Source organism: Gobius niger (genome assembly GCF_951799975.1).
Source record: "Gobius niger genome assembly, chromosome: 1".
Classification (NCBI taxonomy): Eukaryota; Metazoa; Chordata; class Actinopteri; order Gobiiformes; family Gobiidae; genus Gobius; species Gobius niger.
This window is the reverse complement of record NC_136852.1, coordinates 72,627,013-72,644,482: the sequence shown is the minus strand read 5'-3', so window position 1 is coordinate 72,644,482 and position 17,470 is coordinate 72,627,013. Positions and strand designations below refer to the sequence as shown.

The 17,470-nt window shown below is 35.3% G+C and overlaps 1 protein-coding gene across 1 annotated transcript; it reads right to left on the bottom strand.

Moving 5' to 3' along the window:
- Positions 1–1,402: 1,402 nt before the first annotated feature.
- On the bottom strand, positions 1,403–5,221 carry LOC306977404 (C2 calcium-dependent domain-containing protein 4D; the record flags this gene model as incomplete). The annotated part of the gene is made up of 2 exons (XM_079575706.1): positions 4,742–5,221; positions 1,403–1,876 (listed from the first exon to the last, which is right to left on the bottom strand). The coding sequence occupies exons 1-2, from the start codon at positions 5,207–5,209 to the stop codon at positions 1,403–1,405; spliced, it is 942 nt and encodes a 313-aa protein (XP_079431832.1). The 5' UTR covers positions 5,210–5,221.
- Positions 5,222–17,470: the final 12,249 nt, after the last annotated feature.

The window sequence follows — 17,470 nt, the reverse complement described above, 5'->3', positions numbered from 1 at the left end:
GCCACAACGAGACCACATTTTTCAGTTGTAGTTTAATACTTATAATCGCTAGTTTTAGCTTAATCTTATTTCTCTTGATCACTTCCTGCCTCCTGATGATGTCACTGATGATGTCAACAGTTAAAGGGTCTATTAGCAATCAAAAGCCCTTAGACATTTTCAGAGTTAATATGTTTATTATGTTTTCTAAGCAGGCTAACACTAACTATTACATTCTCTTTAATAATAATGTTATAATGATGTCAGGACAGAGACTGCTTGGACTCATTATACCACCTTGCATTATACAGTTCAGTGTTGTATCGTTGCAGAGTTTTTATTTATTTATTTATGAACAAAAGTAGACAAATGAGACAAATGGAAACAATATCTGAGGCCCATCACGCAACAATTGAATAGAATTTTCTACTTTTCAAATGAACAAATGCAACATGTCTGGTCCTTTGTTGGTTTAACCTCTTAAGCCCCACCTGAACCAAGCACATTTTCTCAAATTTGGCTTCACCCAAATCTAAATGTGATCCAAATATGTTTTTTTTTTTTTTTTTTTTAAAGCAACAAAAGAGCAACAAAAAAATGACAACCCCCCCCCCCCCCCAAAAAAAAAAAAACAGCAACAGAAAAGAAACAAAGATTTGATGGAAAAGTGAGGAGTGAGTGAAAAGAGCGACGCAAATCTGACAAAAAATGTGACAAAAAATGCAAGTGACGACAATGCGGCAACAACATGAGGAACAAGATCAGTTTTGATGAGTTTTTTTATTTTTTTATATATCTTTATTTGAATTGGGACAGTGCACATTAATCAACATGTGTTTCTTCAACATGTAAATGTGCCGGAGTTAGCCATATAGGCTAATTTTCATCTGTCGTCCCATGGCAGGTTGATGTCATGACAGGACAAACATACAGCAGAAACACCATCACAAAGACAGTGAATGATGAATGAGTCTGACAACATTAAATATGTAAAAAGTAGGTAAATTCACAGATAAAAGATCAGAAAGGGACAATACACAAAACACCACAATCTTCCACACGGCGAGACATGTATCAGTGGTGACTCTAGACCATGCTGTGTTCACATGTCTGATTGTCCAAAAGCCACTTCTTCACAGAGTTTCTAAAAGCGTGGACTGAGGTCAGGTTCCTCAGTTCTGTTGGGATCACATTCCAGGAGTGAGCTGCTCGTACTGAGAAGGCAGATTGTCCAAAAGAAGTCTTTCTAAATGGGTAGGTTAGGCTAAATTGTTGGTCTTAAGCTCTGGCCTATAGGCTGGAGAAAATGCACTCGGTAAAGGCAGGGGTTAAAAAGGTTTTATTGTTCTTTATTTGATTTCTAAGTGAATTTTAACTCCAGTTTATACAAATTGTGCTCTCTATTTAAACTTGGAAGCTAAAACTACCCCAGCAGCAGACTGAGTGACTTGCAGACCACGCCCACCAGGGAGCGTCCTCGCCTCAGGCCGCCGCCCCCAGCCTGATCCACCACTTTGATCCTCACCTGCAGCTCCTCCACCTCCCCCTCCCCCAGCTCCGTGAAGAAGAAGTCCTCATTGAACCTGTATGTGGCCCTGCTCTGCCTGATGGTGGCGCTCTTCTGCCTCTGCCTCCGCCCGGGCATCAGGCACACGCGGAGGGCGCAGCTGAGGGCCCCTCCACCCATGCCCTCCACAGACACCACCCGCAGGCGGAGGGTGCCCATGAGGTGGGGGGACGAGGGGGAGGTTTTGTAGTGTTCTATAGCGACACGGACGGAGCCCCGCCCCTCCAGCGGAAGCACGTGTTCGTGGGGAAGTCTGCCCTGGCACTGCAGCTCGTTCAGGGGGAAGAGCAGCGGGGGCGGCAACAGGCCTTGGGGGCTCCTCTTCACTATCTGGAAAAAGGAAAAGGAGAGAAATCTTTCCTTAATTAAACATCCAACAACATTTTTCATTTCCAATTTCAACCTGAAGTGGGTACAGTATTTCATCAAGAGTAGTGTGACTGAAATAGTAGCTAACTGAAATAAAGCTAACGTCAAATAAGTACTTGGTGAAACCTCTGATTTATGTTTTAATGCTGATGTAATTCCATAGTCAAAACATAAAATAAAATGATAATGTTTCCAAAGGATGTAAAAGCAGATAAAATAATTGATGCTCAAGAAAAGGTACAAGAAGAAAAACACATTTTATGCAACTTCTATGTCAAAACAATGTCTTTGGTGTTACTCAGTTAAAAGTATTTGAGACATCAATACAATATTATATTACTCTACCCAGTGGCGTAGCAAGGGTACCAAGGGGCCCCAAGCAAGAATGTTGGTATGGAGGACATAACTTGGGCAGGAGCTGGTCACCTGACAACTCCCATAATGCAGTTCTCAGCATAAACTGGTTTCACTATAAGAAATATAATCTGGTGGAGCCATGAGTAAAAAAGTCTGTCCACTGTTCATTATAATTTTTTTTTTTATTATTTTTTATTGCTTTTTGTGCTCATGTCAGGAAGAAATTTTTATGTTGCAAGTCATATGGTCTACACACAACATGTTCCCCCCCCCCCTTTTTCCTCCGTTCCCTCCACCCTGTTCGGCCCCCACCCCCATGCCACACGTCTCGAAACCCAGACAAAACACAGAAAACTGAAATTAAAATAGATATATCACAGCTATGGCAACAACACTATATAGACAGATTAAAAAAAAAAACAATGACAATAACATCTGAAAGGCCTAGTTTTCAAACATGTATATGTAGATAAGTAAATTTACTGGGTAATTTTGGGAAACATTGGAAAAATCGAGGAAATAATGTGAAAATTTGAGGCAAATTATAAGTTATAAGTGAACATTACGGAACCATGACTCACTAAAGCAGCAGCAGGATGAGGTTGAACAGCGCCACGTGGCATTGGTGGAGAGATGTTGTAACTGCATCACCAAAATCATTAGGACTGCGAATATTAAGTGTTTACTGCAGGCTTCTGAATAACGGGTTGATTCATGGGGGCCCATTTGGGGGTCATTTTATACTCACTACTGCCACCTCAGGTCTGACGTGTAACTGCAGGTTCTATATTAAGCTCATGTATGACGGCACTATGGAACATTTTGAGGATTTTAGAGGCAGTTGTGGTGTCTGGGCTCTTTCTACACATTAGGACATGGCTGGAACATGTAGGGGGAGGAAAATACTTACTTTTAACATTTTAAAACTCTTTATAGTCCCTTTAAAGGAATAGACCACCGTTTTTACATACTGAGATATGCTCTTACCTCACTTTAGCCGAGTTAATATATCCCCGTCTGGTCTTTGTCCGTGCGCTCTGTCACGTGCACATACGCAGCCTCTCCCACATGTCACATAGCTCCAAAAAAGCTCACGATAGAAGCTACCAAGCTCTTCCACGTGTTCCCTATTTAAATAAAGTTACGTGAAGTGTTTTCATGCGAAGTATATTTACACAGAAATGTAACATGTCGATTTTATAAGCAGATAAAAAGGGGAACTATATTGTGAGGCGTAATGATACGAGGAGCACAGCGTCCGCGCAGTAACTCCTAAAGACTTCCCCCGCTCACTTCCGTCAATAGCCTTTAGGAGTTACTGTGCGGACGTTTTACTCCTCGTATCATTACGCCTCACAATATAGTCCCCCTTTTTATCTGCTTATAAAATCGACATGCTACATTTCTGTGTAAATATACTTCGCATGAAAACACTTCACGTAACTTTATTTAAATAGGGAACACGTGGAAGAGCTTGGTAGCTTCTATCGTGAGCTTTTTTTATGTGACATGTGGGAGAGGCTGTGTATGTGCTCCGTTTGCCTGGCAGAGCGCACGGACAAAGACCAGACGGGGATATATTAACTCGACTAAAGTGAGTTAAGAGCATATCTCAGTATGTAAAAACGGTGGCCTATTCCTTTAAGTTAATGTGTAAGAGAAGGCCAAATACATGCCTCTGCAAAGCAAACACCACTCAGAAAGGTCATAACAGGAGAGACACTGCCAGCCATTTATTTTCTAAGTTTGTGCTAGTTTGTTTTCCTATGAACCTCTACACAATCATCTGATTTATTCACCAAATCAACATTGACAAAAATGTGATGAAAAAGAACGTCACCAACAAAAGTGACGACAACACAACGCTTTTAGATTTGGGTAAAGCCGAACTGGAGAAAATGTGCTCGGTTCAGTGTAAATTTCATCAACTAAAACATTTAGTCTTAATTTTAGTCAAAGTGATGTTTTTGACGACTAAAATAGGACTAAACTAAATTAAAACTTTCTCATGAGACTAAAACTAAGACTAAAATGTCCAGATATTTTAATCGACTAAAATAAGACTAAATAAAAATGAAAAGGAGAGACTAAAATCATCCAAACTTCTATTGACCGTTTGAAAGAGCCTCAGATCATTTAAATTCCCTGCCAAATGATCAGCTCTGAGCTTTATTCATGTGGAGCAGCTCCATGAAGTCGAGGACCACGATTAAATATGATTATAGTGAATATTATAAATATAAGTCGACTAAATTAGTCTTAATTTTAGTCGACAAAAACTAGGCTAAAATTGAAAAGTTTTTTTGACTAAATCTTGACTAAAATTAAATTAAATTTTAGTCAAAAGACAAAAACTAAAACTAAAATAAAATATGTTGTCAAAATTAACACTGGCTCGGTTAATATTTTAAGTAAATATTTTGGCTACTCCACCCCTTTCCCAGACGCTGCTAAACACAGCCCGCTCACCTGCACCAGGGCGGGGCATGAGGCCGCGCCCCTCAGCCCCGCAGACCTGGCGGAGGAACAGGGGGAGCTGAGGGGGGAGGAGTCGCTGGAGGACGGGCTCTCGGACAGGGACGAGATGGAGCCGCACTGAGGGCCGCTCTTCCTGGGGCGCGGAGGGGGGGGCGTGCCCGGGTACCTCTCACACAGGTACACGGGGCGCCGCGAGTGGAACAGCGACTCCTTCCGCCTGGTGTTGGGACGCTCGTAAAGCCCGCCCACACCGGACGCTCTGCCCTCCCTCTGACACGGGTCCGGGCGGTCGGGGCGGAGGAGGAGGAACGTCGGGATGGTTTTATCGCAGAGTCGCGGAGGTAAGCAGAACTCGGGGATTTTCTCTGGAGTGAGGACGTTGTGATGGAGACGCTGAGCAGGATGGACGTCGGAGAAGTCCAAAGACACGGTGTCCCTCAGCTTCTCCAGGATCCACATGTTGATGTTGTAAAGACGGCAGGAAGCTCTGGAACAAAACAGGACAGTGAGATAAGCACAGCAGGGTCTAAGGCTGGATACCGTAACATCGTTTTTCAATACTAGTACTTTAACCTCTTAACTCCCGCCTGAACCAAATGCATTCTGACCTCTTTGGCTATTATATCGGTCTGTGGAACACCTCATTTGAAAGCTAAGACCCACAAAACTGATCTTTTTCCTTGCGTTGTTGCTGTGTTGTGTCACCTTTTTCATGTTTGTTTTTTTAATTTAGAGCTTAGAGTTTTTGTCACATTTTTGTTGAATTTTTGTCACTTTTTGGTTGAATTTTTGTCACATTTTTGTAGAATTTTTGTCACTTTTTGGTCGAATTTTTGTCACATTTTTGGTTGATTTTTTGTCACATTTTTGTTGAATTTTTGTCACATTTTTGTTGAATTTTTGTCACATTTTTGTTGAATTTTTGTCACATTTTTGTTGAATTTTTGTCACATTTTTGTTGAATTTTTGTCACATTTTTGGTTGAATTTTTGTCACTTTTTGGTCGAATTTTTGTCACATTTTTTTTTAGTTTTTGTCACTTTTTTGTAGAATTTTTGTCACTTTTTGTTGAATTTTTGTCACTTTTTGTTGAACTTTTGTCACATTTTTGTTGATTTTTGTCACATTTTTGTTGAATTTTTGTCACTTTTTGTTGAACTTTTGTCACATTTTTGTTGATTTTTTGTCATTTTTTGTTGAATTTTTGTCGCTTTTTGTTGAATTTTTGTCACTTTTTTGTTGAATTTTTGTCACTTTTTGTTGAATTTTTGTCACTTTTTGGTTGAATTTTTGTCACTTTTTGGTTGAATTTTTGTTACATTTTTGTTGAATTTTTGTCACATTTTTGTTGAATTTTTGTCACTTTTTGTTTGAATTTTTGTCACTTTTTGGTAGAATTTTTGTCACTTTTTGTTGATTTTTTGTCATTTTTTGATGAATTATTGTCACTTTTTGTTGAATTTTTGTCACTTTTTGTTGAATTTTTGTCACTTTTTGGTTGAATTTTTGTCACTTTTTGGTTGAATTTTTGTCACATTTTTGTTGAATTTTTGTCACTTTTTGGTTGAATTTTTGTCACTTTTTGTTGATTTTTTGTCATTTTTTGATGAATTATTGTCACTTTTTGTTGAATTTTTGTCACTTTTTTGTTGATTTTTTGTCACATTTTTGTTGATTTTTTGTCCCTTTTTGGTTGAACTTTTGTCACATTTTGGTTGAATTTGTGTCACTTTTTTTTTAGTCTTTGTCACTTTTTTGTTGAATTTTTGTCACTTTTTTGTTGAATTTTTGTCACATTTTTGTTGAATTTTTGTCACTTTTCGGTTGAATTTTTGTCACATTTTTGTTGAATTTTGGTCACTTTTTGTTTGAATTTTTGTCACTTTTCGGTTGAATTTTTGTCACATTTTTGTTGAATTTTGGTCACTTTTTGTTTGAATTTTTGTCACTTTTTGTTTGAATTTTTGTCACATTTTTGGTTGATTTTTTGTCACATTTTTGTTGAATTTTTGTCACATTTTTGTTGAATTTTTGTCACATTTTTGTTGAATTTTTGTCACATTTTTGTTGAATTTTTGTCACATTTTTGTTGAATTTTTGTCACATTTTTGGTTGAATTTTTGTCACTTTTTGGTCGAATTTTTGTCACATTTTTTTTTAGTTTTTGTCACTTTTTTGTAGAATTTTTGTCACTTTTTGTTGAATTTTTGTCACTTTTTGTTGAACTTTTGTCACATTTTTGTTGATTTTTGTCACATTTTTGTTGAATTTTTGTCACTTTTTGTTGAACTTTTGTCACATTTTTGTTGATTTTTTGTCATTTTTTGTTGAATTTTTGTCGCTTTTTGTTGAATTTTTGTCACTTTTTTGTTGAATTTTTGTCACTTTTTGTTGAATTTTTGTCACTTTTTGGTTGAATTTTTGTCACTTTTTGGTTGAATTTTTGTTACATTTTTGTTGAATTTTTGTCACATTTTTGTTGAATTTTTGTCACTTTTTGTTTGAATTTTTGTCACTTTTTGGTTGAATTTTTGTCACTTTTTGGTAGAATTTTTGTCACTTTTTGTTGATTTTTTGTCATTTTTTGATGAATTATTGTCACTTTTTGTTGAATTTTTGTCACTTTTTGTTGAATTTTTGTCACTTTTTGGTTGAATTTTTGTCACTTTTTGGTTGAATTTTTGTCACATTTTTGTTGAATTTTTGTCACTTTTTGGTTGAATTTTTGTCACTTTTTGTTGATTTTTTGTCATTTTTTGATGAATTATTGTCACTTTTTGTTGAATTTTTGTCACTTTTTTGTTGATTTTTTGTCACATTTTTGTTGATTTTTTGTCCCTTTTTGGTTGAACTTTTGTCACATTTTGGTTGAATTTGTGTCACTTTTTTTTTAGTCTTTGTCACTTTTTTGTTGAATTTTTGTCACTTTTTTGTTGAATTTTTGTCACATTTTTGTTGAATTTTTGTCACTTTTCGGTTGAATTTTTGTCACATTTTTGTTGAATTTTGGTCACTTTTTGTTTGAATTTTTGTCACTTTTCGGTTGAATTTTTGTCACATTTTTGTTGAATTTTGGTCACTTTTTGTTTGAATTTTTGTCACTTTTTGTTTGAATTTTTGTCCCTTTTTGGTTGAATTTTTGTCACATTTTTGTTGATTTTTTGTCATTTTTTGTTGATTTTTTGTCATTTTTTGTTGAATTTTTGTCACTTTTTGTTTGAATTTTTGTCACTTTTTGGTTGAATTTTTGTCCCTTTTTGGTTGATTTTTTGTCACATTTTTGTTGATTTTTTGTCCCTTTTTGGTTGATTTTTTGTCACATTTTTGGTTGAACTTTTGTCACATTTTGGTAAAATTTTTGTCACATTTTTGTTGAATTTTTGTCACATTTTTGTTGAATTTTTGTCACATTTTTGTTGAATTTTTGTCACTTTTTTTAGTTTTTGTCACTTTTTTTTTTAGTTTTTGTCACTTTTTTGTTGCGTTTACATCCTTGTTTTCTTCTCATTTTTTTATGGCTGTTTTGGTGCTTTTTTCCCAAGAAGCTTTTTGATTAGGGTAAAGCCAAACTGGAGAGAATGGGATCCGTTCAGGTGGGAGTTAAGAGGTTAACGACACTTGGTTTTCGATACCGATACCTGAACGATACCTTTTCCGATGCCTGTAGTAAAATCAGCAAATTTACTGCATTGGGTTCATCTCCAATGTCAATATAGGGAATCATTTGGGGGAAAGATAACGAAAACTTTTGTAAAAAAAAAAAAAAAAAACACCCTAAAAGTGTATAAATGGTGGGAAATAGGGGAAATAGTAAAATAGAAAATGAGGAAAAATTTAGACAAACATATGAAAAAATAGGGGGAACCAAGTCACTTCCTTAACCTCTTAACTCCCGACTGAACTGAGAGGATCTTTTTCCTCACGTCATCAGATTTTTTTTACATCATTTTTTTGTTGGGTATTCAACTCATTTTTGTAACTTTTTTGTCAATTTCTTGTGACATTTTTGTGACATTTTTGCCACTTTTTCATCCATTTTTCGTCACTTTTTTGTCAATGTTTTCTCACTTTTTGTCACATTTCCATCATTGTTTTCGTCTTTCCAGAAGCTTTTGGACTGGGGTAAAGCCAAACTGGAGAAAATGTGCTCAGTTCAGGTGGGAGTTAAGGGGTTAAAGAGACTAAATACAAGTTGGTCATTTATATACTCACTAAAAATGTGTTGAGTTTTTGTCACATTTTTGTTGAGTTTTTGTCACATTTTTGTTGAATTTTTGTTGAATTTTTGTCACATTTGTTTGTTGAATTTTTGTCATTTTTTTTGTTTAATTTTTGTCACTTTTTGGTTGATTTTTTGTCACATTTTTGTCTTTTTTTTTCATTTTTTTTTCAATTTTTTGTCAATTTCTTGTGACATTTTTGTGACATTTTTGCCACTTTTTCATCCATTTTTCGTCACTTTTTTGTCAATGTTTTCTCACTTTTTGTCACATTTCCATCATTGTTTTCGTCTTTCCTGAAGCTTTTGGACTGGGGTAAAGCCAAACTGGAGAAAATGTGCTCGGTTCAGGTGGGAGTTAAGGGGTTAAAGAGACTAAATACAAGTTGGTCATTTATATACTCACTAAAAATGTGTTGAGTTTTTGTCACATTTTTTTGATACATTTTTGTCATTTTTTTGTTGAATTTTTGTCACATTTTTGTGGAATTTTTGTCATTTTTTTTTTTTCAATTTTTGTCACTTTTTGGTTGATTTGTTGTCACATTTTTGTCTTTTTTTTCAATTTTTTTTTATTTTTTATCTCTATCACATTTTTGTCATTTTTTGTCACATTTTTGTCATTTTTTTGTCATTTTTTCTTAAATTTTTTGTCAATTTCTTGTGACATTTTTGTGACATTTTTGCCACTTTTTCATAAATTTTTCGTCACTTTTTCGTCAATGTTTTCTCACTTTTTTGTCACATTTCCATCATTGTTTTCGTCTCAGTTTTGTTGCTATTTTCACTTCGCTTTTATCCAGAAGCTTTTGGACTGGGGTAAAGCCAAACTGGAGAAAATGTGCTCGGTTCAGGTGGGAGTTAAGGGGTTAAAGAGACTAAATACAAGTTGGTCATTTATATACTCACTAAAAATTTGTTGAGTTTTTGTCACATTTTGTTGAATTTTTGTTGAATTTTTGTCATTTTTTTGTTGAATTTTTGTCACATTTTTGTGGAATTTTTGTCATTTTTTTGTTGAATTTTTGTCACATTTTAGTTGATTTTTTGTCACATTTTTGTCATTTTTTGTCACATTTTTGTCATTTTTTGGGTCATTTTTTTTTCAATTTTTTGTCAATTTCTTGTGACATTTTTGTGACATTTTTGCCACTTTTTAATCCATTTTTCGTCACTTTTTCGTCAATGTTTTCTCACTTTTTTGTCACATTTCCATCATTGTTTTCGTCTTTCCAGAAGCTTTTGGACTGGGGTAAAGCCAAACTGGAGAAAATGTGCTCAGTTCAGGTGGGAGTTAAGGGTTTAAACAGACTAAATACAAGTTGGTCATTCATATACTCACTAAAAATTTGTTGAGTTTTTGTCACATTTTTGTTGAATTTTTGTTGAGTTTTTGTCACATTTTTGTTGAGTTTTTGTCACATTTTTTGTTGAATTAATGTCACTTTTTTTGTTAATTTTTGTCACTTTTTGGTTGATTTTTTGTCACATTTTTGTCTTTTTTTTTTCAATGTTTTTTGTTTTTTTCAAATTTCTATCACATTTTTGTCATTTTTTTGTCACATTTATGTCACATTTTTGTCATTTTTTCTTCAATTTTTTGTCAATTTCTTGTGACATTTTTGTGACATTTTTGCCACTTTTTCATCCATTTTTTGTCACATTTTTGGTTGAACTTTTCTCACTTTTTGTCACATTTCCATCATTGTTTTCGTCTCAGTTTTGTCGCTATTTTCACAGCTTTTCTCCAGAAGCTTTTGGAACTGGGCTAAAGCCAAACTGTAGAAAATGTGCTCGGTTCAGTTGGGAGGTAAGGGGTTAAAGAGACTAAATACAAGTTGGTCATGTATATACTCACTACTGCCACCTCAGGTTATACACGTAACTGCACCATATATATTAAGCTCGTGAATTAACACCTTTTTGAGTGCAGGATTTTAGAGGCAGTTGTGGTGAACAGGTCTGGGCTCATTCTACACATTAGGACATGGAGGAACATTTTTAAACTCAGTATAGTCCCTTTAAAACTGTCCCTGGACCAACAGCGCCATAACTTGGATCTAAAGGTTTACGAATGTATTTCAAATTCAACCAACATAAGTACAGCTGGTGTTGTATATGGTCCAAACGTGGCAGAGAGGTCAATATAATAGAGTAGAAAAACTTTATTGTCGACCATGCACAATGACGGCAGAGATTTACGTTTGGCTCACACATTCAATACATAAAAGTCCATCCCCTCCTGGAACCGCCAACGTGGTGGAGGGGTTTGAGCCCGAATCATACCAGTTAAATGATACCTGTCAAAATGATCCAACCAAGAGACTATGTTAAACATCAGAACACTCTCAATTACTGAAAAAAGAAACAATAACTGAACAAAGACTGAGCTTCTACAGGTATAAAGACAGTATTCCATCATTCAAACGTCAGCATAATCAATGGGCTGCTGGTCTTACCTGCAGGGGCCGCGTCCTGTCTGTCTCCTCTGGGATCTGAGAGGGTCTGGGGGGGTTTGTGGGTTTTTTATAGAGCGCCTGGTCCACCGCCCACGCCTGTGCACCCCCAAACATCATCCGCTCCAGCTGCGCTTCAGTCCATGTGACGAGAGCGGAAGCACCCACGGCTCAGTGATGTAAGGATGAGACACAGTTGTGCAAATCAAGTTTGTGAGCTCAGCGTGAAAGTCAGTGAATGTTTAAGTGATTTAACCTCTTACCTCCCGCCTGAACCAAATGCATTCTGTCCTCTTTGGCCATTATATATGTCTGTGTGACACCTCATTTGAAAGCTAAGACCCATAAAATTGATCTTTTTCCTCACGTTGTTGCTGTGTTGTGTAACCATTTTTATGTACCTTTTTGGTGAGTTTTTGTAAAAAAAAAAAAAAGTTTTTGTCACATTTTTGTTAAATTTTTGTCACATTTTTGTAGAATTTTTGTCACTTTTTGTCATTTTTTCGTCCATTTTTTGTCAATTCCTTGTGACATTTTTGCAACATTTTTGCCACTTTTTCATCCATTTTTCGTCACTTTTTTTGAGAGAGAGAGACTTGAGGTGACTGATAACACTTTGTCTTTGTGTCTGTGGGAGAAACACAATGATCTCAGTTTTGTCTGAGTTTAGTCGGAGAAAGTTGTTTTGCCTCCACAAACTGATCTGTTGGATGCAGTGGCAGAGAATATCTACAGCCCCATGTTCACCTTAGATTTGAGTGTCGTCTGCATAGTTGTGGTACGCCACGTTGTTGCTTTTAGTATGAGCAGTTACAGTACCTCTCGTAAGTATTCATACACCTTGAACTTTTGCACATTTTGTCATGTTTACAACCCTAAACATAAAGATTTTATTTTTATTTTTTTACTTGACGTTCACACACAAGTAACAGACAACTGTGAAGTGAAAGCGAAATGATACATGATTCTGTTATTTTTCAAAAAATAGAAAAGTGAAAAGTGGGGCTTGCATAAGTATTCATACAGCATGAATGAATACTTTGTGGAGCCCCTTTTACTGCAATGACAGCAGAAAGTCTTTTGGGGTTTGACTCTACAAGATTAGCACATGTAGAGACTGACATTTTAGCCCATTCCTCTTTACAAAACAACTCAAGCTCTGTCACATTAGAAGGAGAGCGAACAGCCGTTTTCAGACCTTTCCACAGATTTTCAATAGGATTTAGGTCAGGACTTTGACTGGGCCATTCTAACACATTAATATGTTTTTATTGAACCATTCCATTGTAGATCTTTGTGTTTAGGGTCATTGTCCTGCTGGAAGGTGAATCTCCGCCCCAGCCTCAGTTCTCTTTCTGAATCCAGCAGGTTTTCCTCCAAAATGTCTCTGTATTTGGCTCCATCCATCTTCCCAACTATTCTTACAGTATCCCCAGTCCCCGCTGAGGAAAAGCAGCCCCACAGCATGATGCTCCCCCCGTATATTTGACATTGGGGATGGTGCACTCAGGACCATGAGCAGTGTTAGATTTGCTTCATACATAACGTTTTGCATTTGGGACAAAAAGTTACATTTTTGTCTCATCTGACCAAAGCTCCTTCTTCCACATGGAGCTGTGTCCTCCATATGACTTCTAGCAAACTTCAAACGGGATTTCTTATGGCCTCCTTTCAATAATGGCTTTCTTCTTCCACTCGTCCATGAAGGCCAGATTTGTGTAGATACGACTTATAGTTGTCCCATGTACAGATTCCCCCAGCTCAGCAGCAGCACTTCGCAGCTCCTCCAGAGTTATCATGGGGCACTTGGTTATATTTCTTACCAGTGTTCTCCTTGTTCAGTTTGTTAGTTTAGGTGAACAGCCGTGTCTTGGTAAGTTTGCAGTGGTGCTTTACTCTTTCCATTTCTGAATGATGGATTGAACAGTTGCTCCGGGAGATGTTTAAATCTTGGGAAATCTTTGTATAACTTAACGCTGCTTTAAACTTCTCCACAACTTTATCCCTGACCTCTCTGGTGCTCCTTGACCTTCATGATGCTGTTCAGTGACCAATACACTCCAACCACAGCTCTGAGGGCCTAAAGGAACAGCTGAAATTATTATTATGAATACTTATGCAAGCCCCACTTTTCACTTTTCTATTTTTTGAAAAATAACAGAATCATGTATCATTTTGCTTTCACTTCACAGTTGTCGGTTACTTGTGTGTGAACGTTCAGTAAAAAAATCTAAATAAAATCTTTATGTTTAGGGTTGTAAACATGACAAAATGTGCAAAAGTTCAAGGTGTATGAATACTTACGAGAGGCACTGTATGTACAATACATTTTCATGTACAATTTAAGGACACAAAAATACAATAAGACAACACCACACATAGATACTACACACTCATACAGTCGCTGCTTTTTATGTAACAGATTTGACCATCTCTCTCTTTTATTTTGAGGGTAAAAAAAATCCAATCCACCTTTTGGGTCGACAGAACAGAATAGAATGTAGAAATGCAAAAAAGGAAAAAAGTTGAAAAATACTTTTTTGGGTGATTTTTTTTCCATTCTAGCTCATCCGTCGCTCCAACATTGTTTTTGTTTTTCCAACAAATGTGCTACAACTGCACAACGTTACCTTGAGGCAAGAAACTGAAAAAGGACAGTTTTAGTAAAAAAAAAAAAAAAAACAGTCTAATATGCTTCTTGACATGTTCATGCACATGCACATATTTGTTTTATCAGCTGCTAAAACAAAAAATTATAAAAATGTGACAAAAAATGTGACAAAAAATGACAAAAAATGTGACAAAAAATGTGACAAAAAAGACAAAAAAAAAGACAAAAAAAAGACAAAAAAAATGACAAAAAATGTGACAAAAAAATGACAAAAAAATGACAAAAAATGACAAAAAATGTGACAAAAATGTGACAAAAAATGACAAAAAATGTGACACAAAAATGACAAAAAAATGACAAAAAAAGACAAAAAAGACAAAAAAAAGACAAAAAAGACAAAAAAAAGACAAAAAATGACAAAAAAATGACAAAAAATGTCACAAAAAATGACAAAAAATGTGACAAAAAAGACAAAAAAGACAAAAAAGACAAAAAAAAGACAAAAAAAATGACAAAAAATGTGACAAAAAATGTGACAAAAAATGACAAAAAAATGACAAAAAATGTGACAAAAAATGTGACAAAAAAGACAAAAAAAATGACAAAAAAAGACAAAAAAAGACAAAAAATGTGACATAAAATGTGACAAAAAAATGACAAAAAAATGACAAAAAATGACAAAAAATGTGACAAAAATGTGACAAAAAATGACAAAAAATGTGACACAAAAAGACAAAAAAGACAAAAAAAGGACAAAAAATGACAAAAAAATGACAAAAAATGTGACAAAAAATGTGACAAAAATGACAAAAAAAATCACAAAAAATGTGACAAAAAAAGGCAAAAACATTACAAAAAAAATCACAAAAAATGTGACAAAAAATGACAAAAATGTGACCTAGGTTGTTTCGATTCAAACCTGTGGTAAAGTGATAATTCTGTTGCTTTTTCATCCAAATCTGACGAGGAGGGGAAAAGTCAAGGCCTGTTTGCAAACACGGCGCGCCGGATTGTAGCCATGGACACATTTCATTCATCCTGGCCTATTGTACATGTTTTTATTGGAAGTCAAAAACAGAACATCTATACAGGGGTCTGAGCTAACATCACACTGTGAAACCGTAACGCTGACCGCTCCAGAGTCCAAACTGCTGTTGGTCTTTATCTCCACATGAGATGGTGGTGACGTCCATCCGCTCCCTGTTATCAGACTGTGACCTCTGCAGTTCAAAGTCTGACCACAGGGGGGCCTCACTTCTCAGGGGCCTCACCTTTACAGTCCGGACAGGACGGACACGGACAGGATTTCTTCTTATGGGTTTTCACATTGCACTTTTTTCTCAATGTTTCGGCACATTTCATTTCACATTTCACAACTGATATGTTAAAACTATATCAATCAATCAATCAAGCTTTATTTATATAGCTCTTCATACGTTCACCATGCAAAGTGCTTCACAACAAAACAACAATCCCCCCGATGTCCAAAAACATATTAAAATTAAGATGAGAAGCTTTTACAGGCAATCCGGAAAAATGCCGTCTATTAAGAATAAATAAGTAAAAACCAATGTTAAAACTATATGGACATCCTTTAACCCCTTAACTCCCACCTGAACCGAGCACATTTTCTCCAGTTTGGCTTTACCCCAGTACAAAAGCTTCTGGAAAAAAGGTAAAAAGAGAATAGCAACGAAACTGAGACGAAAACAATGATGGAAATGTGACCAAAAAGTGAGAAAACATTGACATAAAAGTGACAAGAAATTAATGAAAAAGTGTAAAAAAAAATATGACAAAAAATGTGACAAAAAATGACAAAGAAGTGAGAAAAATTTGATACAAAATGGACAAAAAAATGACAAAAAATTAACAAAAAATGACAAAGAAATTACAAAAATTTGGTTAAAAAAAATGGACGAAAAAATGACAAAAATGTGACAAAAAATTACAAAAAAATTACAAAAGAAATGACAAAAATGAGTTGAATACCCAACAAAAAAATGATGGAACAAAAATCTGATTTCGTCAGGAAAAAGATCCTCTTGGTTCAGGCGGGAGTTAAGAGGTTAAATCCCTTAGTAATTTTTGCAAATGAAAACATCAAAGTCCTTTTTTATAAAAACTAAAGTAACATTGCTGTAAAATAGTTTTACTCAAAGAGTCGTGGCCTGAATATCTAATACTCTCTCCATCATAAAACATATACAAATAAATCGTTATGAAGAATTAAGTAAGGAAGCACAAAATGCATCTAAGCTTTAAATGAAGATTTACCCATAGTGTCGCAGTTACTTTTTGTTTTGTTTTACTTTAGTAAGAGTACTAACGTTTAAAGCAGGCAGCGTCAGGCCCGGGGGCCAAATCCGGCCCTCCTGCACAGAACCTCTGGCCCTCAAGATGACTTTGAGAAACATTATTACAGAAATCAGAGAGCACTTTTACATTATTAGAGTAAAACAGGAGAAAAAAAGGTAGAAATACTGTCAATACACCCAATGAGGTCGTATGTTATGTACAACACTGGCATTTGAAAGAAATGCACTGGAAAAAGAATCATCGTTTTAAGGAAGAAATGACATAAATCTACTTGAATTAAGAGATTAAAGTAGATTTGGTCTGGTCTTAGACGAGATTAAACCAATAGTTATTCTCTTAATTCAGATAATTTTGTGTCATTTCACGTGAAAAACAATTATTTGTCTGATTTCAAGTGGGTTTTATTCTTGTTCCGTTGGTGCATTTGTATCTTGGATTAGTTCCAAATTTAAAACGGTCATAAGATGGTCATTTTTCCAGTGTTGTGCTTTACTTTGGGCCAATAATCAGCGGCTTCGGCCCTCGGTCTGTTTACAACAAAGAAAATCGCCAAGAAAACTGGTTTAACCCCTTAACTCCCACCTGAACGGAGCACATTTTCTCCAGTTTGGCTTTACCCCAGTCCAACAGCTTCTGGGAAAAAGGTGTGAAAATAGCGACAAAACTGAGACGAAAACAAGGATGAAAATGTGACAAAAAAGTGAGAAAACTTTGACAAAAAAGCGCTAGAATATTACCAAATAAAAGCCAAAAGAATGACAAAAAATGTAACAAAAAATGACCAAAAAAATGACAAAAAAATGACAAAAAATGTGACAAAAAAAAGACAAAAAAATGACAAAAAATGTGACAAAAAAAGACAAAAAATGACAAAAAAATGACAAAAAAAAGACAAAAAAATGACAAAAAAATGACAAAAAATGTGACAAAAAATGTGACAAAAAAAAGACCAAAAATGACAAAAAATGTGACAAAAAAAGACAAAAAAATGACAAAAAAATGACAAAAAAAAATGTGACAAAAAATGTGACAAAAAATGTGACAAAAAATGACAAAAAATGTGACAAAAAAGACAAAAAAATGACAAAAAAATGACAAAAAAATGACAAAAAATG